Source organism: Typopeltis vanoorti, chromosome 9, assembly GCF_054136105.1.
Source record: "Typopeltis vanoorti isolate ZY-2024b chromosome 9, IOZ_Tvanoo_1.0, whole genome shotgun sequence".
NCBI lineage: Eukaryota > Metazoa > Arthropoda > Arachnida > Uropygi > Thelyphonidae > Typopeltis > Typopeltis vanoorti.
In genome coordinates, this window is record NC_143557.1 from 54,401,659 (window position 1) to 54,425,633 (window position 23,975).

A 23,975-nucleotide genomic window follows, 5' to 3' on the forward strand; every position below is an offset into this window, starting at 1 on the left:
GATGAGCTGATTTAGCCACTTTTGCAATGTGTCCCCTAAACCTCATCTTCCTATCCACCAACACTCCAAAGTCCCTGGCCTCATCAATCTCCTGAAGTACAGTTCCACCAATGTGGTATACTGCTGCTAATCTTTTCACCCCAATGTATTATGTGACAAAATGCATAACCTTACATTTTGTCTCATTAAATTGGCATTCGTTCTCCTTAGCCCAGAACTCCAATCTATCCAAGTCATCCTGCTAGATTTTGACATCTTCTGCATTCACTATTGCCCTACCTAACTTTGCATCATCAGCGAACAAATGAACTGTTCCTCTTAGATCCTTCCCTATATCGTTAATGAACAAATTAAACAGCAGTGGTACAAGAACAGAATCCTGCGGCACACCACTAGTCACAGGCTGTCTTTTGGATTCTACTCCTGAATAAACAACTATCTGATATCTCTCCATCAACCACCCACCTATCCATCTCACCAACCCTATATCCATTCTCATATGTTGCCATTTACGGATTAGAATTCCATGGGGTATCCTGTCATACTGCTGTGATACCACATGTTTACTGTGATACTGCTGGACCTGACTAAGGCCAGGTCGAGCAGTATCACTGTAAACCCATTACCCTTATCCAGTTCAGACATCACTGTGTTATAAAACTTGAGCACGTTACTGAGGCATGATCTATCCTTCACAAAACCATGATGTCCCCCATTCAGTATCTCATTTTCATCAATCCATTCCTGTATTTTTGCCTTGACTACTTTCTCCAAGACCTTGACAATGACTCCTGATATGCTGATTGGTCAGTAATTTGCAACAGCAGTCTTGGATTCTACTTTATGCAGTGGAACTATTTTCTTTATGCAGTGGAAAGGGGAAAATAGTTCCTCTTTCCACCCCCTTCGGGACTAAACCAGACCGGAGACTCATATTAAACAATATAGTCAAGGGCACTGACAATTCTTTAGCCACTTCACATAAGACCCGTGCTAGTATACCATCCAATCCCACAGATGTATTCACATTAAGGTTCTGTAATAGACTATTCACCTCCACTTCATTCACCACAATTCCCATATAAATAATGAGGCCTGCCTTTACTAGACAGACACTCATTCATGATCTAACAATGAAAGGAGATTTAAACTAGAGAAAATACCTGTACTGCTGGTCAAAATTTGTATTGGAAAGAAATAAGGAAGGGAGATAAAGTAAAGTGTAACATATAATTGTATATTGAGTGTAAAGTGTATCATATAATTGTGTATTGAGTGTGTATCTAATTATTAAGTGTGTATCCATTTACTTATTGAAAGGGAAAGATTGTGAAATATCTAATATTTACTTTCATAATCCGCTTTTGCTTTTCTTACCTCACTCGTTACCCTTCTGGCCTGCGCTTTATACCGTTCGTGGGCCTGCAGGTCACCTTTTTCTTTAAATTCCCTCCACAGTTGTTTCTTTTTTTTCAGCTCAAGCTTAATGGTGTTATTCATCCATTTAACCTCTACTTGTTTTACTATTCGAACCCTAGGTATACAATCAGCCATAACCTCCTGTAAATGCTCCTTGACTACTTCCCATTCTCTATCGACATCCAGTCCTTGCAGTTTTACATGCCATGGCACTGAGCCAAGCAATCTCCTAAGCTTGTCATACTTGCCAGCAGGGTAATTCCACATATACCCTGACTTAATCAAAAATTCCACACCTTCAGCCACCTCCCAGGTCAAGACCTTATGATCACTCTCGCCAATAGGTGGCAACATTGTCATATTCATTACAGTCAAATTCTCTGATGCTATTACCAGGTCAAGCACTCTCAAACCCTTAGTATTTTCTATTACATGCTGTCTCAGATAGTTATCCCTTAATAATTGAAAAAAAATCCAGTACCTTCCTCACATGTGTCCTCGCCTCCTTCCAATTAATGTTACCATATTTGAAATCCCCCATAATAATTACCCTCCTTCCACTCATTTCATCAATTTGTTTATGCATACTATCTCCACCATCTATTGTGAAGCACACTATCTGTGCCATCTTTTATTCAGTTCATGAGCTTTACCTTCACTCTTCTCTTGACATGAGATCCATAATATATATATATGTATTTTATGCAGTTCCTGCTTTAAAGTGTTGCTCATTCATTTAACCTTCATGTGATGTAGTCTCCTAATGCTGGGAATGCAGTCAGATATAACTTCCTTCTGACATCCTTTGACCACTTATTATGTATTACACATTTCATTTCCATGAAACTACTTGTACCAAGGTACTAACTGCTTCAAGCTGCTTTCTCACTGTATTATAATCACCTGCTTTGTAGTTCCACATTAGTCTCTTTTTAGCCACAGCTTGTGCATGCATGCTCTCACTAACTGGAGGTATAACAGTCATCCCATTTCTAAACAGAATTCTCTCATACAATTACATAAGGGACTTCCATCATCATACATAAACGACTTCCATCTCATAGAAAAGGGACTTCCATCATTAAAGATGATGATGGAAGGGACTTCCATCATTATCTTTTTTTTTATGTTGCTCCCACCCACGAAATGTTATTTAATAACCTATAGTACATTTTGTACTATGGGTGGGCCAGATACCAAACATGGAACTTTATCAAGCCACTTCAAATCATCCAATAAGTGGGTCCATAGTCTTACATCAGGTGATGAAATTCGTCTTCAACCTAAAGACAATCACAAGCATCCATGCCCATGGTAGGATTCAAAACCACAGCCTGTTGGAGAGTGGGTCACTAACCACTTGGCCAACCAAGCTGGCAAACTCTTGCATGCATTCTCCTCTCTCTTATCGTTATCTTCATAGTAATAATCACCTATAATGACTATTCTTCTTATATCTGGTCTGGCTGGCTAAGTGGTTAGTATATCTGCTCTCCAGCCAAAAGGCTGCAGGTTCGAATCCTGCCGTGGGCATGGATGTTTGTGATTGTCTGTGAAAATACTAGTGATGGTAGTGGGTAGTAGACGGTGTTGGTGTAGATGAGGTCGTTCATTGTAATTGGTGGATTGAGTGGTGGAGATGGATAGTTGTAGAGTAGGTGATCTCCCTCGATGAGTCCTTGGACATGTCAGTTAATAATAATAATAATAATTTATTTGGCTATGTAGTGTAGGGAGGCTTAGCTGGCATAAATGGTGGGTTGTGTGAAGGAGTGCCTTCCCCCCAGCAATGAGTTCTTGGATTTGCTAGAGGTGTCATGTAATAATAATAATAATGCAGTTCATAGACCTCTCAGATGATCCCAGTCAGTAGCAGCACCCAACTGGAGATTTCTACTCCAGTTGAATTTAACTTATCTGCTGTTATTAACAATACTCCTTTGCCCTTTCTATCCTGAAAGTCCTGAAAATACTTAGGTGCAAACTTTGTTTGCTTACACCTGGATAAAGAATTAAACCAAATATATAATTGGTAGCATAGCCAAGTGAAAAAACTTCCATCAATTATCTCTAATCCAGAGAATTTTAATAATATGGTGTGACATCTTTTGGTAACTTGTATATGGAAATATGACTTCTCCATTACTTCCACCTTAGTATCACCACCTCTGGGTTTGGCTACCACTGTTGAGACCTCAACAAAAGTCGAAACCAGTCTGGGTAGTAACCCTTCCCTTAATGCATAGCATTATACATGTCTGCATGGAGATGTGCCTTGCAGTATGGGATACTAAGGCAAGTGATGAGAAGTTATACCACCTCTGCCATGAGTTGCCCCAGTCCTGAAAATACTTCAAGTGCAAACATTGTTTGCTTTCATTTGGCTATGCTACCAATTATATCTTTGGTTTAATCCTTTATCCAAGTGTAAGGAAACAAAGTTTGTGCTTGAAGTATTTTAAGGACTGGGGAAACTCATGGCAAAGGTAGTATAACTTCTCATCACTTGCCGTAGTATCCCATAATGCAAAGCACATCTCCTTGCAGACGTATAATGTTATGCATTAAGGAAAGGGTCACTACCTAGACTGGTTTCGACCTTTATTGAGGTCTTATCAGTGGGAGCCAAATTATATATTTGGTTTAATCCTTGATCCAAGGGTAAGCAAACAAAGTTTGCACCTAAGTATTTTCAGAACTTTCGGATAGAAACAGCAGAGGAGTATTGGTCTCACTACATCTACTAGCTAAAAATTCCTTACCTTTAGTCCCACTACTTCTAGCATTAGTGTTCTCTGAGCTTCAACTCTCCTTTAACCATCCTAAATTCCTGGCTTGATTAATTTCTAGCAGTCATATCAACAATGTACACAAAATGTAGTTTTTTTCACTACAAAGTGCATAAATTATGTTTGCTCCCATAGCACAAGATTTCTAGAAAAACAATAGTTATAAAGTTGAATTCTAGTCGAATTTTCTCTTCTGGAAACTCTGGTTTTATCCCTGACTTAAGGAAGAATTTATTCTATTTCAGACAATAATTCATATCTGTTTCTGTTTAGGAACATGAGATACAGAAGCTGTCTGCAATACTCTTCTATTTCACTCTGGAGTAAGATGTATTAGAGAGGATTTTGTATGTCTTGACACAATGAATTGGCAGCCATTAGCCTCTAAATCTACCTCTCTCTCTAGATCATCATGCAGGTCCCTAAATCATCTTTATAGATTCTCCATTTGTCATCATTGGTGAACTACTGGATACCCCCCCTCCCCCCCCACACACAAAAAAAATTTTTAACATCATTCAGACACAATAACCATGCGAATAACAGCCGTTAACAATGCAACCTAGTATTGGTAACATGGTCAACATACTTACTGTCTAAACATCAGCCTGCAAGTTTGAATCCTACTAAATGTTTGCGACTGTCTATATGTGGAGAAGAATTTCACCATCTAGTGAGAGACAATGTCCCAATTATTACTATTATTATTACGGGCAACTCCAATGAGTCCATAGACTCATCGAGGGAGGCCCTAACATTATGTCAAGAACAACTATTCGACATTCACACATTATCTATCATACTTTGCCTTGAACTCATTTACAGTCATGGCATCCACAACAGACTCTGGCAGCTTATTCCACTCATTTAACCACTCTCCAAGTATAAAACCTAGCTCTAACACCCATCCTAAACCACACTCTTGCCCAGCTTTCATGTATAGCCACTAGTCCTATTCTCAAAAATATCTTCCGAATTAATCTTATATAAACCCTTCAGTAATTTGAATGTCTCAATCATATCACCCCTTTTCAGCCTATCAACCAATTTCTGCAACCTGTTCTCATAAGGTTCATTCCATAGACCTGCTATTATCTTGGTCACTCATCTCTGGATTCCGTTCCACCTCCTCCCTATCCATAAGAAACTCTGGCATGCCCATATCTGGGCACAGTAGTCTAAATGGGATCTTATCAAGGCTCGATACAGAGGAACAATAACCTGTTTGTCTCTGCTTGTTAAGTATTTTTCAGAAGCCAAGTGATTTGATGAGCTGATTTAGCCACTTTTGTGATGTGCCCACTAAACTTCAATTCCCTATCCACCAGCACTCCCAAATCCCTGGCCTCGTCAATCTCCTGGAGTACAGTTCCACCAATGTGATATACTGCTGCTAATATTTTCACCCCAAAATGCATAACCTTACATTTTGCCACATTAAATTGACATCCATTCTCTTTAGTCCAGACCTCCAATCTATCAAAATCATCCTGCAAAATTTTGACATCCTGTGCACTCACTATTTCTCTACCCAACTTTGCATCATCAGCAAACAAATGAACTGATCCTCTTAGATCCTTTCCTATATCGTTAATGAACAAATTGAAAAGTAGTGGTCCAAGAACAGAACCCTGTGGCACACCACTAGTCACAGGGCATCTTTTGGACTCTACCCCTGAATAAGCTACTCTCTGATATCTCTTATGTCTTATGGGGATTATAGCCATTGGTCAGGAAGGTTAGAAAGTTACATAGGTGAGAAAGTTCAGCAGTGAGAGCAATGTCATTGAAACAAATTGCTCTAGCTCTATGGGTTAGTGTTTTTAAGATACCATTTTGTTGAGAAGGGTGATGGTGTGATTATTTGTGTAAATATCTCCCTGAATGGGTGAGTTTTCTAAAAACTGAGAATGATAAGGAACTTTCTGGAAGATGTGTGATTAGTGTGTCCAGGAAGGGTAGACAGTCATTGGTTTCTAGTTCCATTGTAAAGTGGATTTTTGGGTGCTGCTATTTAGATGCACTAAAAATGTATTCAATGTGTCTGGGCCATGTGACCAAATAGCAAACACATCATCAACGTAGCATAGCCAGAGACTTAGGTTTGAGAGTGGCTGTATTGATAGCTAGCTTTTCCAGATGTTCTATGTAGAAGTTGACTAACGGGGGAGAAAGGAGGGGATCCCATAGCTGTCCCATCTAATTGTTTGTATATTTTTCCTTTCCATGTAAGATAACTTGCCTGTACTGTTAATTTAAATAGCTGAAATATATCAGGGGGAAAATAACATAGTGTTACTCTGAACGTTTCGGGAGCTCTGAAAACGTAGTGTTTTCAGAGAGCTCCCAAAAGCTAAGTATAATTTTGAGTGAAAATTAGAATATAGGTTTAAATCATAACATAATATTGTCTAATTTTGGTAGCTTGTTGTGTCTGTGTGATTTTGGTGTGAATTCCGTTTTATTTAATTTAGTATTTTAACGATACGTTTCATAGAATAGCACATGGCAGCAATGCGATGTAAAATAATGGCATCCAAAAATACGACGCCTTTGTTCAAAAACTGTAATGTGAGGGAATTTGTCCAATGTGATGTGTGTGTGGGATGTATGCATTCCCAAATGAGGCTGGAGTTTGGATTGAAAGTGATAGTGGTGAGAGAATGTGCAGAAAGTGTAAGCAAAGTGAGGAGTTGAAGTATGTGTCAGGTTGTGAGATAGTTATGGTTGAAGAAAGCCAGAATGTGAGTGAAAATAGCTTGATAGGGAATTGCGATGTTGTACAAGATGTCAATGAGAGCAGTGATCAAAGAAAGAGTGAAAGCAACTATGCAGAGAAAGAAAATGGTTTAAATGATGAAAAAAAATGAGGAATTATTTGTAGGGAGTGAGATCCCTAGGTTGCACGCAGTGATACAAAATACGTAGCGGCAATTAGAGCACCTGCAAAACTCTTTCCAGAGTGATTCGGCTAACGTAAATAAACAAGTGTTTGAAAGGAAAAATAAGCGTAAGAGTGGGAGAGTTTCTGAAATGAAGGAAAGAGTGGTGTATAGTGACTTGTTATTAAGAGGAGTGATAGATGGGAGTTTAACTAAATCGTACTTACCAGGTGCAAAATTTAAGGATGTAAGTGAGAGTATTAGAGTGCAAAAACAGAGGGTGAAAGAATTGATAGTTGTCGTGGATATGAATGAATTGAAAGGAGATAAATTTTTTATGAGAGAGGACTTGAAAGTATTGTTAAAGGTAGCAAAAGAAAAGAGTGACGGAATTAGAATGGTGAGTCTGTTGCCAGGGTATGACAGAGAGGAGTTTAGAAGGAGGGCCATAATCTCAAATGACATTATGTGCAGGTTATGCAGACAGTGTGGTGTGGAATTCGTGGACGTGTGGAATGAGTTTGATGGGTGAAAGGATTTATACAAGATGGATGGCCTGCATTTGAATGAATTTGGTGTGCGGAGACTGGAAAAAGTGTTGCTGAATGAAGTGAAAATGGATGTGCAGAACCAGGGAAACTAGAACTACAAGGAGGGGGGGGGAGTGGATATGCGGACATCAGTGAGACACTTGAGTGTAAGAATGTATATAATGTACCTGAGCCAGTACTAAAGACAAAAATCGGAATGGGATAGTTAGAATAACACATCAAGATAGGGGTGGGACAAAGGGACCACTGCATTTCATGTATACTAATGCAAGGAGTATTAGGAACAAGAAGGAGGATTTTTGGCCTTGATTGGCTCTTCCTGGCCACAGGTTATTGGCATTAGTGAAACATGGCTGACGGAAGATGATATAGTTAGTGTGATAGAATGTGTAGGTTATAGTGTGTTTAGGAGGGACAGAGAGAGAATAAAATGGGGGGAGGGGTGTAATTGATGATAGCTGATGAACTGCAGCCAAGGAGAATTGAAGTTGTATCGCAGGATAGTGAAAGGAGCTCATTTGAGGCTATCTGGTGTGAGATTGAGACTGGCAGAACAAAATATACAGTTGGATGCTGCTATAGACCAGGTGATGGAATAGATGGTGGAGATATTATGCATAAACAAATTGATGAAATGAGTGGAAGGAGGGTAATTATTATGGGGGATTTCAACTATGGTAACATTGATTGGAAAGAGGAGAGGAAACATGTGAGGAAGGAAATGGATTTTATTTAATTATTAAGGGATAACTATCTGAGACAGCATGTAATTGAAAATACTAGGGGTGTGAGAGTGTTTTGCCACCTATTGGTGAGAGTGATTATAAGGTCTTGACCTGGGAGGTGGCTAAAGGTGTGGAATTTTCGATTAAGTCAGGGTATATGTGAAATTACCCTGCTGGCAAGTATGATAAGCTTAGGAGATTGCTTGGATCAGTGCCATGGCATGTACAACTGCAAAGGCTGGATCTGGATGTTGATAGAGCATGGAAAGTGGTCAAGGAGCATTTACAGGAGGTTATGGCTGATTGTATACTTAGGGTTCGAATAATAAAACAAGTAGAGGTTAAATCGATGAATAACACCATTAAGCTTTAGCTGAAAAAAACTGTGGAGGGAATTTAAAGAAAAAGGTGACCTGCAGGCACAAGAACAATATAAAGTGCAGGCCAGAAGGGTAACAAGTGTGGTAAAAAAAGCAAAAGCGGATAACGAAAGGAAACCAGCTATGCAAGCTAAAGAGAATCCCAAACAGTTGTTTCAATATGCTGCAAGCAAAAAAAAAAAAAAAAAACTGTACATGGCAAAATGCTTTTAAGGAATGACGATTGTAAGGAGGTAAATGAATCAGTCGATATAGGGGAGTTACTGAGTGATCACTTTGCAAAAGTATATCATCCAGGTGGTGACATTGAAAAAAATGAAGGAACCATTAGTTTATACGGGAATTGTGATGAATGAAGTGGAGGTGAATAGTCTATTACAGAAACTTAATGTGAATACATCTGTGGGATTGGATGGTATACCGGCACGGGTCTTGCATGAAGCGGCTAAAGAATTAATCAGTGCCTTTGACCTGAGTCTTGGGTCTGGTTTAGTCCCGAAAGTGTGGAAAGAGGGGAAAATAGTTCCACTGCATAAATATTATGCTATGTTATATTATTATTATTATTCAGGCCTCCATGGAGTCAAACGACTCATCGTGGGTGGTCCTTTCTAAGAAACACAAGTCTATCAAGACTCATTGAGGGAGGTTCCTCCTAGAAAACATAAAGTCTATCATACCACTCCTTAAGTGCATTGACCATGTCATCACTCCTTCCCGCTGTTCAACCAAGGCAAAGAACTCTCCAGTGTCAACCCTGTAACCACCTCTCAACAGTTTAAAAGTCTCAATCATATAACCCCCCTCCTTCTTCTATTCACCAAACTCTGCAGTCCACACTCCCTCAGCCGATCCTCATAACTAACATTGTATAGTCCCAACAAAATCTTTGTTATCCGTCTTTGTACCCTTTCTACAGTTAATTTATCCTCTTCAAATCCTGGGGACCAGATCTGAGAACAATAGTCTAAGTTTGGTCTGATCAGAGTCTTATACAATGGAATGATAACCATTTTATCTCTGCAGGTCAGTGTCCTTCTCATTATTGCAGCAATCCTCTGCGTTACCTTCACTACCTTTTCAATATGTCCCCTAAGTTTCAGGTTTCTATCAATCATCAAACTCAGATCTCTTGACTCTCCTACATCCTCCAGTTTAACTCCTCCCATAGAGTATGCAGCATCCCATCAATGTGTCCCAAACCTCAAGACCTTACATTTTGCTGCATTCCTCATGCAAATTAAATTAAATTTGCCATGAAATCGTACTCTTGTTTAATTGTTTATTCATGTTCCTGGCTTCAGCATTATATTATATTCCTCATGCAAATGCCTCACTCTTTACTTTTTCAATTTCTTTGTCATATGCAATTCCTGATTGTTTACCTTTGCCATCCATTTTACTCCAAACTGATTTATCATTTTCAGTTGAAGTATGAAATCTGCCATTAATGCTTTTTAGCAGTATTGGCAGATTTACAAATATTTTTTAATTAGGGTCCATGTTTTACTGATCTCTCCTCTTTCAACTTCTTTCATGTATGATATACCTCAATCTTTTGAAAGTTTTTTTTTCCACTTGATTAAACTATAAATTAAAGATGCCAAGATATTATATTCTTGGTTTCATCCTTTATTCAAGTGAAAGCCAACAAAGTTTGCATGTGAAGTCACTTCACGACTGAGCTACTTGTATATAGAGGTTAATGACTTCACATCAATTGTATTAGTATCCCATAATGCAATGCACATATCCTTACAGACATGTATAATGCTATACATTATGGGAAGGGCAGTGGCGGATTACCCATTAAGGAAATGAAGCACGTGCCTAGGGGCCTCAAGCCTTGGGGTTCCTAAGACATTTTCCTGTAGTGTTTTAAAATAGATTAATGTTTTCAGCAAACATCATAAAAATCTTGATTATTTTAAGCAAAAATTTTTAAAAAACAATTATTATGCTTTAATACGTATTTTGAACAGCGCGCACTATCTACGCTTTAAATAATGCTGCAATACAATGTTGGTGTTAGTTGACAAGCTTTGTATTTTATATTTTGAACAGCATGCATTATCTACACTTTAAATTAAACTGAATTACCAACGCCGCCGTAGTTGACAACTTCGAGGTCACGAAAACTGATTGCATTGCCGAAAAAGGAAGTTTCGCCTGGTTGCTCCTTAACTTCATTTGTTATTGAATCATGTAAGAGTGAGGTGTTTGTTTCAAAAATAACTTTTATAGTGTGACTTTTCATGTTTTCATTATTTGAATGTAGTGCAAATTAAAAAAAAACTTTGTAAAATTGTAAAAAAACCCGATAAAAAATTTTTTTAAAAAAATAAAAAGTTTATTATTTATCATCCTTGAACTCTTTAACAGGCAGAAAAATCCAGAAGTTCAAAAAATTCAAAAGTACAAAATTTAATTTATTTGCCACCTAACTTTTATTATTTTGAATTCTTTTTTTTTTTATTATTATTTTTTTGGGGGGACCCCAAATATAATTTGCCTAGGGGCTCCAACTATCCTTAATGTGCCACTGGAGAAGGGCAACTACTCAGATTGGTTTCAACCTTTATGTAGGTCTCATCAGTGGGAGCCAGATCCAGAAGAGATACCAAGGTTGAAGTAATGCAAAAGTCATATTTCCATATACAAGTAGTCAATAAGGGTCTTTGAAGAGACATCTCATCTTGTCCAAAAACATGGATTCAACTACTATGCAAGTTAAGATATACACAAAACACAAAGAAGTGATTCAGATGAAATCTGCTTGCAGTGTGTGTGTGCGTGCGTGCGTGCGTGTGTGTGTGTGTGTGTGTTTTTAACCCTACCAGAAGGTAATTTATTCCTACATGCTCTATTGCATTGACTTATATTATGATGCTTATATTACATGTAGCTTATAAGTACTGATTAACATTTCTATTTATATTTTTGTATGAATTTTCATATTTACATTTAGATTTTTATATATACATATATTATCGCTATACTTTATATATACATATATTCACATAATAACAGTATTTATGTTAGATCACAGGGACTGGAAGTTGATTTTATTAGCAAATTTAATTAATTCTATGTAATACTTTTCGATAAGTCTCTGTCTTGACACTGGCCACTTGTCTCCGAAAGTGATGACGTGTTGCATTAGGGGCATCCGGATAGAGTCCAATAGCTGAGAGTCGCAAAGTATGTGGTCAACAGTCTGTTGAAGGTGTGGACTGCAAATGCACGATGGTGATTCCAGGATATGGAATCTGTGTAAGTTGTGTCTTAGTTTTCTGTGTCCCGTTAGTAGAGTGGTTAAACCTGGAGAAATGCGTGTCCTTTCAGCCAGAGTCTGTTTCTGATGCTAGGTTGTTGATCCGTTTTTTGATGTTTTCCATTCTTCTTCCCACATGTGTAGGCTTTTCTCTTCTGCAAGTGTTTTTATTGCAGATTTCAAGAATTTATGGTAACTTGTTTCTAGCCGTTCGTTTCTAGCTGCTTCTTTAGCCAACTGATCTGCTCTCTCGTTTCCTGCTATTCCAGTATGTACTTTCACCCAGCAGAATTTAATTTTCCGTCCCTCTAGAGTGAGATTTCGAACCAGATTTCTTGTCTGTTCTATCAATGTAATATGGTTCTGATTTTTTATGCCGTCTATAGTGCTTCTACTATTGCTGTAAATTGTTCTGTCTTTTGCTGAGAGGTGTTGAGTTCTAATTCCTGTGTGTGTTGTGTGGGAGGGGGGGGGGGGAAGCACCTTGGCACATTCTTTGAGAAGCAAGAGAAGAATTTAAAGTCCAACAAAGAAATTAATGTTTCTATACCAATAAGAATTATTTAAGTGAATGTGTTAAATGAAATGGTTTGGATCAGAAGACTGAAAACAATTACTCAAACAAACAAATGAGGTATTAAAAGCACAAAGATCATCCCACTTGTCATTTTTATAATGATTTCTTGTCTGTTCATTATGTTAGTGTTACTTCATGGGAGCAACATTCAAAACAAGAAATCAATAGTATATTGGATCTGGATAGAAGATAAAGAATACTGAAGGTTCACCGGTGAGATCGAGAGTGCTTTTAGATTTTTTTTTTAAATGTGAATCACACCCACTAAGGGTGATAAGCCTATTGTACTTTACTATCATGGACTGGCTGGTGAGGATGGAATCAAATGTGAAAAGTAAGAGAAAGGGTGATTATGGAAAGGTGACACCAGTGATTGTTAATGGTGATAAAGTGCCCATTATTATTATTATTATTGTGTGGGCACCTGCATGGTCTGGAGAATCATCATGAGAGACCCAAACTACCCATACAATATCTATTATACCTCTCCTTGAATTCATTAACAAACAAAGCATTCCCCATTCTCCAAGCAAAAAATTTAGTCCTCACAGCCAGAGCTATCCATACTAACCACACTTTTAATCAACTTTCAGGAATGACCTCTTGTTCTGTCCCCTCTTGCCAAGTGTTGAAACACTTTCCTTGCACCAATCCTATAAAACCCTTTAAGTAACTTAAATGTTTCTATTGCACTGTATAAATTGTTGGTTATTAGTGCTGCTGAAAGATAAATATTTAATTGTTTTCAAAATTTATTTAATAATAATAGGTTAATTCATTGTATGTTTTTTGTTTTATATATGTGTGTGATAGACTGAGTTATTTAATTTTAAGCAAGCCCTTTTATTTTTGCTTAAATTCAATACTGTTAGTATTGTGCCAATATGGTAGAACAATGATTGCAAAGGTATCATTGTTGGGGGAATTGAATTTGTGCAATTTTGTTCAGTGCAGTGTGTTTGTGAGATGTATTCATTGCAAAAGAACCATTTATTTTCCAACAGAGATAGCAAAAGACATGTGAGTTTGTAGGCCTTGATAATTATTATTATTATTATTATCTAAGATCTCCAGGGAATCAAGGACTCATTGAGGGAGGCTGTAAATTACCCAATCCTTGAATTCATTCACACTAGATACACGCACTACCTGTAAAGGAAAATTATTCCACTCACTCACTGCTCTCTGGGAGAAAAACCTAGCTCTTAACCCTTTCTTGACCGAGAACAACCTTAACTTCTATGGATGACCCCGTGTTCTTTCCCCGCCTTCCATATAACAAAAAATTTCATCAGTTGAAACGCTATAACACCCATTCAAAAGTTCATAGACCTCTATCATATCACCCCTCTTTCTTCTGTTAACCAGAGTCTGTAATCCACATACTTGCAATCTGTCCTCATAATCTAAATCTCATAATCCGGATATAATCTTTGTAACTCTTCTTCACCGTTTCCACAGCTTCTTTATCCTCTTGGAACCCGGGAGACCAAATCTGTGTACAGTAATCCAAGTGTGGTCTTATCAAAGCCTTATAAAGAGCAAAATTACTTTCTTATCCTGACATGTCAACATACCAATTACCCTCTGAGTTGTATTTGCAACTTTTGTTATGTGACCTTTGAACTTTAAATTCTTATCCATCAATACACCAAGATCCCTTGCCTCTTCAGTTTCTTGTAGCATAACCCTGCAAATATAATATGATGCTGGAACTCTAATCAAGCCAAAGTGTATAACTTTATACTTACTAACATTAAACTGACAGCCATTTTCGTTAGCCCAGATTTCTAGTCTATTCAAATCATTTTGTAATTTCTGAATATCAGTAGCATCCCTGATTTCCCTGCCTATCTTCGCATCATCAGCAAACAATTGCAAATCTGATAATAGACCCTGCTTGATGTCATTAATGTATAGATTGAACAATAACAGTCCAAGGACTGAGCCCTGAGGTACACCACTAGGTTAGTTTTTATTTTTTTTTTTTTAAAAATTAATCTTTGTATTGGTTATCGGCAGTACTACCCTTACATCACGTCCAGACATCCCATCTGGATTTGATATAGGCCTAAGCCTTTACAAGTGTTTTACCCTATGCCTGTTCTAGTTATCATTGTAGTCATTCTCTGGTGGCAATGCCATGCCACCAGTGCCCTGTAGGGCCTGCAAGGAAAGAACTTTTATCTCCTTCAGCGTAAGCCCAAGCTGTTTTAAGTTCTTATAACTATCTGCACTCCATATGCCATGTAAACAGATGGTGGTGCTGGTAAACCTCGGAGTTGCCCCATGTTCCTCCCGTATCTTAAACTAACTAGATCTTGGTTATATTTATGATAATTTACTTTATTATTATGGCTATAGGCTAGTGGGTGCTCTGTTCCCACCATCTGGGCATCAACTACCCAAACGTCACCATCTCTTTTAATCACTGTCTGGCTTACGCAAACCGGTGGAGGTCCTATAATGTGGTTCCACTGCAGTCTTCCAACTTTTGTTCTTAAAGAAGTTGTTCAGAATGGAGACCACGACATCATGCCTCCTCACGTGGACCCCATGGGTGTGAAAGCAACACTGGGCTATATGAGACAATGTCTTACTGTAGTGGCAGCCAGCCCTACAGTTGGAGTCGTCACTACCCCATCGAGCTGTGAAGTCTCGAGTAGGCAGGGTATTGATCCTCATCCTGATAAGGTCAATATACTCAAACCCAGGGAGGAGTCTATTGCCATTCCTTACCCAATCATGCCGGGGAGGCACCAGATATGACTCTTTTAAAGGAGCACCATCTACAGAACAGTGCAACAGAGATGCCTATCTCTTGTGTTCTGTAGGTGCTAACTCGATTAAAGTACCTTGATAATGGGACCAGCCTTTAGCCCGCCTAAAGTCTTCTTGTATTAATGGGCTATAGAAAGCTTGTCTACAGATGGGAGAAGAAGATAGTTCTAACTGTGCGATTCTTGACAGCCGCAGGCATGGGATCAGCCATCTAAGTGATGGAACCCCAAGCCCACCATCCTTCATCCTCGCAAGGAAATATGCAGTAGGAGTGTCAGGCAGCAGTCGAAGCCATGATCTCATGGCTGAACGGATAGCCCTGTCCATTCGGGACAGTACCGAGATATATGTCCTACCAAGGACCAACTGTGGTAAAAGCGAGATAGGAGATAGTGGGAAAGGAGAAACAGTCTTTGCTGGGGCTTGAGAGGAACTTTCCTCAAACAAGCAATCCCAGCTTCTCGGCGGTAACATTGTTATAAAATATGAGCAAATTGCTAAAACATGACCTTCCTTTAGTAAACCCATGCTGTTCCCTGTACAGTATAGAATGCTTGTCTACCTATTTCTGTATGTGAGTTCTTACCAACTTCTCTAAAATCTTCACTACCACACCAGAGATACTAATAGGTTGGTAGTTAGACACATCAGTTTTTGCACCACCCTTGTGCAATGGAACTATCATACATTCCTTCCATTCCTGTGGTATCATTCCTGAGATGAGACTCAAGTTATACAAATGTGTGAAAGGCCTAGCCAATTCAGCTGAACATTCCTTTAACAAATGGGCAGATATTTCATCTGTTCCTATTGACAAATTCTTATCCAGGTTATGCAAGAGCTCTTCAACCTCATTTTCATGAACCTATAACTCTTCATCCAACGTAGCAGTAGCACCATGCACCATGCTACATACACCTGGTTGATATATCTTAGCAAAGTGAGCACTCATTAACTGAACAATCTCCTTAGCTTCAGACACTTGTGTACCATCTGCATTCAATAAAGTTATTTTTCCACATTCATTCTTTCTTTTGCTTGCAACATAACGATAAAATTATATTGGATTGCCTTTAGCTTGGATGGCCAATTTCTTTTCATATTCCGTTTTAGCTTTTCTGGCTTGAGCTTTATATATTTCATAACTCCTCTCACGATATTCTTTCCACATCAAGTTCTTGTGGATCTTTAGCTTAATAAGGCTGCACATCCAGTACTTTTTCAAAGATTCCCATGCATTGCTGACATTTTTCCATTCAGTAACTCATACCATGGGACCAAAGATAGTATTCTTCTAAGTTGATCATAATTTCCAGCTTTGTAATTTAGCATGTAGCCTGATTTAATCGAAGCTTCAATACAAATAGATACTTTCCAAGAAAGAACAGCATGATCACTGTCACCAATTGGTGGTAAAATAGCCATATTCTTGACAGAGATCCCTTCTGATGCTATGAGCAAATTCAACACTCTTTGACCTTGAGTTCCTTCTTTCACATGCTGCTTGAGAAAGTTATCTCGCAACAATTCAATAAATTCCTGTTCTTTCTGATCATGAGATTTCTCTTCTACCCAACCAATGTTTGGAAAATTAAAGTCATCCATAATGATCATTCGCTTGAAACCCATAAGGCTAAATTGGCGATGCATTTCTTTGTCCCCTACAACTGAGCTGCCAGGTCTGTAGCAACATCCCACCATATAATTCATTCTGTTAACCTCCACTTCACACCAAATAGACTCAAACTCATCGCTACATGGAACATTGTTACCATCATTGTTTTCTTGTATTACTACCCTAACTGGACTTAAATCATCTGATATCATTAGTAGCACTCCTCCTCTCCTATCTCTTCTGTCATTCCTAAAAATAGTGGATCCGTTACACTCGATCCCACTTACCATATCTGATTCTGATAGCCAGGTTTCACTAATGCCAACAATCTTAGGCCACATCGTATTCAATAAAGCAACAAACTGAACCCCTTTGTTAATGCTCCTAGCATTTGTGTATAGACATAATAAATTACGACCTAGCCTATTCTTATAATTAGATATGCAACGTATTTGGTCTTGTTCTAGAATTTTCTCTTTTCCCTCCCCAGACATACTTAAAAGGTCCGAACCCAAAGCATATTTTTACGCTCCTTCGCCACATACATAACCATGTTCAAAAGGCATTCATATCTTTATCATATTTTGTATACCATCGTTGAACTTTTACACACATTTTCCCCATTCCTCCCTTGATGATCTAGTTTCCCTGACTCTCTCTGCATTAAGTCTCATACCAATAAGTATTTTCTCCAGGCTTTTGATGCCAAATGAATTCAAGTGCAGGCCATCATTCTTATACAGATCTTTTCTGCCATCAAACACACCCCACACATCTAAAAACTCACATCCATATCGTCTACATAGCCTGCACTTGAAATAATTTGCTATCATTCCCCCCCCCTTCTTAACTCAGTACTATCATACCCATGTAGTAATCCTATAATTTTTACTCTTTCGCATTTCTTTCTCGCTTCTTCAAACAGACCTTTCATATCTTCTCTCATACTATGTTTGTCACCACTTAAATTATTTGTATCTACCAGCACTACCATTTGCCATTTGTCATTTGAATTACGTTTGTCATATTTTTAATTTTTGCTCCTGGGAAACTAGAAGTGGTGACTCCCTCGGCAAGCGCAAATCTTAAAATTGAGTCGCCATACCATATTACCTCTTTTTTCTTAGATATTAATGGACTTACCTTGTTGTTATCAGTATTTGATTACCAAGTTCAGTATTTTCCTGCCTGTTGTTGTTCTCATCCTTTTTCTTATCCTGTCGAAGTTTAAACAAACGTTTTTCCACTTTTCCAATTCCCTAATAATTTCTTTTAATCAAGCTATTACTAATGTCAGTGTATCCTCAGATAAATTATTATCATCACTGCAGCAGTGTTTTTGTTTAGGACAAATGCTCTCCTCAGTAGCAACTTTAGCTTTAGTCCCTGCCTTGTTACGACAAGTTTTTGGCGCCATTTTCAGGAATAGTAAGAACTAATAATTTCTTTGAAATTATGTTATAAAACACTTTAGTACAATAACTATACTAATAAAACTACAATATATACTAAAAATACACAATTAAATCTAAGAAAACACTTAATAAATCAACAAAAATCACAAATCTTTCAGGAACTCTCTGACAGTACGTCTTTTCACTGATGCTATAAACTTGACTAAGGAGAAGTCTAGGGTACAAGTTATGCATTAAGCTTCTTTTTAAATACTTCTTCCATGTACTGGATAAGATCTGTGGTGTGAAAGATTTATAGCCAGATTGGTCTGGATTAAATTATTTTTCGAAGCAAGAACTAAGTCTGTTGGTGATCATCCTTTAATGTGGTTTATACAGATTGGAGAGGAAAGAAATGCACCTATAGTTCTTTTTTTTATTGTTTTGGCAATTTACTTGTTTTTAGAAAGACAATGATTCTGCCTTTCCTATAGATTGGTAGTAATGAATGTGTTTCAAGATAGTTGTAAAATAGGCACAAAATCCAATGTTTAGTATTTAGGCCAAAATTTAATATTTGTTTATTACACAAAGTCCTCCAACTTCTTATTTTAGGGACTTAATAACCATATTAAGTTGTTTATCAAAATGCGAACTAAAACTGTCTATCTCAGTCTGACTTCTTTTTATTTTTCTTGCTTGTTTCTCAATAGATGGCAGTAGATTTTATTTGTCATTTAATAGTACATGATGGGCTATCTGATCAGCAGAAACTCAAAGGTATTATATATTTTTATTTTATTTTATTTTTAAATAAAATCTGTATTAAATCTTCTCATAAGATTCCATGCCTTTCTGCAACTTTCAATGTTTCAACTTTTCCCTATGCTCTACATCCTCTTGGAATGTGTAGTCTTGATATTTTCTGCAGCATCTTAATGAGACAGGGTAATTTTGGAAGGTTGGTGCAATGTCATTAATGTTTTCTTTTAAGCATGCTATGAAGGTTACCCAATTTGCTTTCCCAAAGCTGGAGCATAGCATTGGTGAAAAGTAATAAAGTTAGGTGTAACCATGCTCTTAATTTAAATCACGACAGGCCTGTAATGAATGTGATACTAGCCCAGAGACTATTTCACACAGTTATTAGCAATGTTAGTAGTAGCAAATATAAAGTCAAGATTTTTAGTAGTAGCAAATTTTATTTTAAAAATTGTATTTTAGATTAGTAGCAAATATAAAGTCAAGACACAGGCCAGAAGAGTGACTAGTGTGGTACGGAAAGCGAAACCGGAATATGAGAGGAGGTTGGCCCTAAGATCCAAAGAAAATCCTAGGGAATTTTTTAGCTATGTGGCCAGTAGGAGGAGATATGACTGTGGAAGAATGATATTGTGGGATAAAAATGAGAATAGAGTGACTGATGCAGAGGACATTGTGGAATTGTTCAATGAACACTTTATTGGAGTATTTCATCCTAGAGGAGTCAGTTTTAATGCTAGAGGGATAGGACTGGTTCAAGGTTTAGAGGTACAGGAGGGGAGTGTGTTTCAGATACTGAGTACTCTGGATGTCAGTAAATCTTTGGGACTTGATGGTATTTCACCATGAGTTTTGAGAGAATGTGCTAAGGAACTGACAGTGCCTTTCACTTCGCTTTTCAATGAAAGGCTGGCTGCTGGAAAGGTGCCCATGGAATGGAAGGAAGGTAAGATAGTGCCATTGCATAACGGCGGGAGCAGACTGGAAGTGTTTAATTATAGGCCAGTCTGTGTGTCATCAGTAGTTGTTAAGATCTTGGAGAAAGTAGTGAGGGACCATATACAACATTGGGCAGATGAGGGTAATGTTATCTGTGAGAGTCAACATGGATTTGTGAAAGGGCGCTCTTGTTTTAGCAATATGCTAGCCTTTTATAATAAAGTTACAAGAACATTAGATGAGGGAAAGGCATATACTGCAATTTTCTTAGACTTAGCAAAGGCATTTGACAGGGTGCCACATGATAAGCTGATATTTAAGTTGCAGCACATGGGTCTGGATGTCAGATTGGTCAATTGGATGCAGGATTGGCTGTCTGATAGGTATCAGAGAGTTGTGTATGGTGGAGCAATTTCAAGGAGGCAGAGGGTTACAAGTGGGGTCCCACAGGGCTCAGTACTAGGACCTATATTGTTTAACCTTTATATCAATGACATTGCCAGTGGATTGCAAGGGGATTCAGTTGTTTGCGGATGATGCAAAGCTGGGATAGATTATTAGTAATAGTGCAGATGTGGTAGCCCTGCAAGAGGATTTGAATAAGCTAGGTAGATGGGCAAATGAATGGGGATGTCAGTTTAATGCAGCAAAATGTAATGTCTTGAGGTTTGGGAAACATCGATGGGATGCTGCATACTCTATGGGAGGAGTTATACTGGAGGAAGTAGGGGAGACAAGAGATCTGGGGTTGATGATTGATAGAAACCTGAAGTTTAGGGGACATATTGCAAAGGTGGTAAAGGTAACACAGAGGATTGCTGCAATTATGAGAAGGACACTGACCTGCAGAGATAAGAGGGTTATCATTCCGTTGTATAAGTCTCTGATCAGACCACACTTGGACTATTGTTCTCAGATTTGGTCCCCAGGATTTGAAGGGGATAAATTAACTGTGGAAAGAATACAAAGACAGATGACAAAGATAGTTTCAGGACTGTACAAAGATAGTTATGAGGATTGGCTGAGGGAATGTGGACTGCAGAGTTTGGTGAATAGAAGAAGGAGAGGTGATATGATTGAGACTTTTAAACTGTTGAGAGGTGGTTACAGGGTTGACACTGGGGAGTTCTTTCGCTTGGATGAACAGCGGGAAGGAGTGATGACAAGAGGCCATCCCTGGAAGTTACAAAAGGAAACTGTGAGCAAGAGGTTGAGGAGTGGTTTCTTTGCGTGGAGGGTGGTTGAACCGTGGAATGCATTGCCTGATGGAGTGGTGAGAGCGAGAACGGTCAATGAGTTTAAGGAGTGGTATGATAGACTTTGTGTTTCTTAGGGGGGACCTCCCCTCGATGAGTCTTGACAGACTTTATGTTCTTAGGAAGGACCTCCCACGATGAGTCTTTCGATTCCATGGAGGCCTGAATAATAATAATAATAATAATAATAATAATAATAATAATAATTTTAACTCTGACTTTATATCTGCTTCACCTGGCAGTGTCAAAAGGAGATAGTTTTGAGTTGTGTTAAATCAAAGCATTATGTTCCACTGTTCCACATATTCACTAACTTGATTGATTTGCTAATATCTCCACTAAATATGTTTATATTTTTCTGTTTGTATTGCAAGGTAGTTAATATCCTTGACATTTCATGCTGTAGGCTTATAAACAGATGGGACTACAAGGTTTTCTTGTGGTCTGTGACTTGTGATAGTCACCCCTGTTTTACAAAGATAGTACTTCCATATTTTTTATGTGGTCATTCTTTAATGTCTCATTCCTAGAATATGAGGGACTTTGCGCTGCTGCTCTGATGGGTCTCCTGCAGACAAAGAATATGGCAGTCTCATTCTTTGCAAGTTTGTGCAATAAATTCCTGTTTTGTTATTGAGTCTTCTTACATTTAATGATACAATGTCGATCCCAAGAGAAGAAAATTAAATTTTGAGGCTGTGAAGTATGTTACTCTACATTGCTATTACTTTTTGTTAATAATGATAACAACACATTAATTTTCCTATTGAAAATATGTACAGCAAATCTAATTTTTCCCAAGTAACAGTTAGAACTTGCACTGAGTTAAGTACAGAACAGAAAATGGCAATTTGTGGAGTTCATGCTACTACCACCATAGATCGACTTATGTTTCCTGGTAGAGAGTTGACAATAATAATGACAATAACAAAAGTAATAATAATTAAGAATTTATACTACAATAAACTTATACCTCTTCTAATGTTGTACTTGTTAGCCCATAGTTCGAAAATCCTAAATCACTCAAATTAGCTTCGAGTTGGCTAAAAAAGGCTGCGTAATTGTATGGTTTCCCATCAGGTGAGCGTTGAGGTAAACTGAATACAATTTCAGAACCATGTTCTTCTAAAACTGAAGCAGATGGTATTGAGAGTTGAATAAAATCAAGAACTTCACCAGTATTATGAGTATCATCTAAAATAGAAATGAAATAAAAGTGAGTGTATAGTTAAAGAATTTTGTATAAATAGTAAATCACTAGAATGTACAGAAATGATATCCTTGCATTTACTCAATCCAAACAAATTCAAATACATTTGCTATCATTACACCAAGATATAAAAATTTTGAATAAAATTCTTTTGTAATTTGTACCTTTGCTATAATCTATCCATTATTAAAAAAAAGTTTTCAATGGGATTAAAGAGTCAAGTAAATATTATTATTGTATGGGTACCTCCATTGAGTCTGAAGACTCATCTCCAGAGACCCAAACTATCAACACACACCCTATCTCCTTTAACCCATTAACAGACAAAGCACTCGTAACTGCTTCTGGCAACCCATTCCACTCATTCACAACTCTCCAAGCAAAAATTCTAGTCCTCACACTCCTACTAACCACACCTTTATTCAACTTACATGGATGATCTCTTGTTCTGGCCCCTCCAGGATAGTGCTGAAACATTTTCCCTGCATCAATCCTATAAACCCATTTAAGCAACTTAACTGTTTCTATCATATCCCCTCTTTTTTCTCCTATCAACCAACTTCTGCAATCTACACACCCTCAATCTATCTTCATAGGAAACATTCCACAAACCATTATCTTTGTTGCTTGCCTCTGATCTTCTCCACTTCCTCATCCCCAAAAAACCCAAATATTAGCAAGAAAAGTGATACAATTATAGTCATTAAACTATTTAAAATATCATCTTCTTTTGCAGCTTTTGTTTTTCCCTAAACACTTCATAGACTCAGCTTTTGCTGCTCTTTTCAACTGGCACTGACACATTTCTTTTAATGTTTGTATAAAATATTTAGCCTTTACTTTTAAAAAGGATTCAATTTCAAAAATGAAGAAACTCACTCAGAATAAAGATTTTTCACCTTATTTATATGACTAAAATGTAAAGGCTTTTCAGTGTATTACTTTGAACAATGAACATTTGAACACGTATTGGAACCATATACAATACTATTTTTATAAATTGGCACTTTTTATAAGAGTGCCCGAGCATATGTATGTGTGTGTGTGTGTGTGTGTGTGTAACAATGGTTATGGTAAGTAAGAATAACAGACAAAAACAATGCTATGTTTTTCTAAAATACTGAAGAAAGAAAAAATTAATTTATTAAGTTACAATTGAAGGACTGAATTATTATTTTTTAAGGAAATTACAACATAGACTAATATTAACTAAAATAAATTTAATTAATACTAACAATATTTCAGCAAAGTCAAATTGCCATTACCAGGGAACAAAATATAATAAGATATGTGCACAAAGGTACTACACTAAGTAACGAAGTTAAAGCATATCAACTGAGATTAGGCTTAAAGTCCTAACGCATTCCCCCTAGTGAGATAATTCAGCATCCTTGGCTGTTGAGCTGAAGTGCAAACGATGA

General features: G+C 37.6%; 1 protein-coding gene across 1 annotated transcript in view; it reads right to left on the reverse strand.

Moving 5' to 3' along the window:
• The window catches only part of LOC150103053 (phospholipid-transporting ATPase ABCA1-like), an 859,669-nt gene that overhangs the window by 365,316 nt on the left and 470,378 nt on the right, over positions 1-23,975 (reverse strand). Inside the window, exon 22 of the mRNA XM_090398068.1 lies at positions 22,318-22,538. Within this exon, the coding sequence (XP_090254194.1) occupies positions 22,318-22,538 (221 nt within the window). The remainder of the gene's footprint in view (positions 1-22,317; positions 22,539-23,975) is intronic.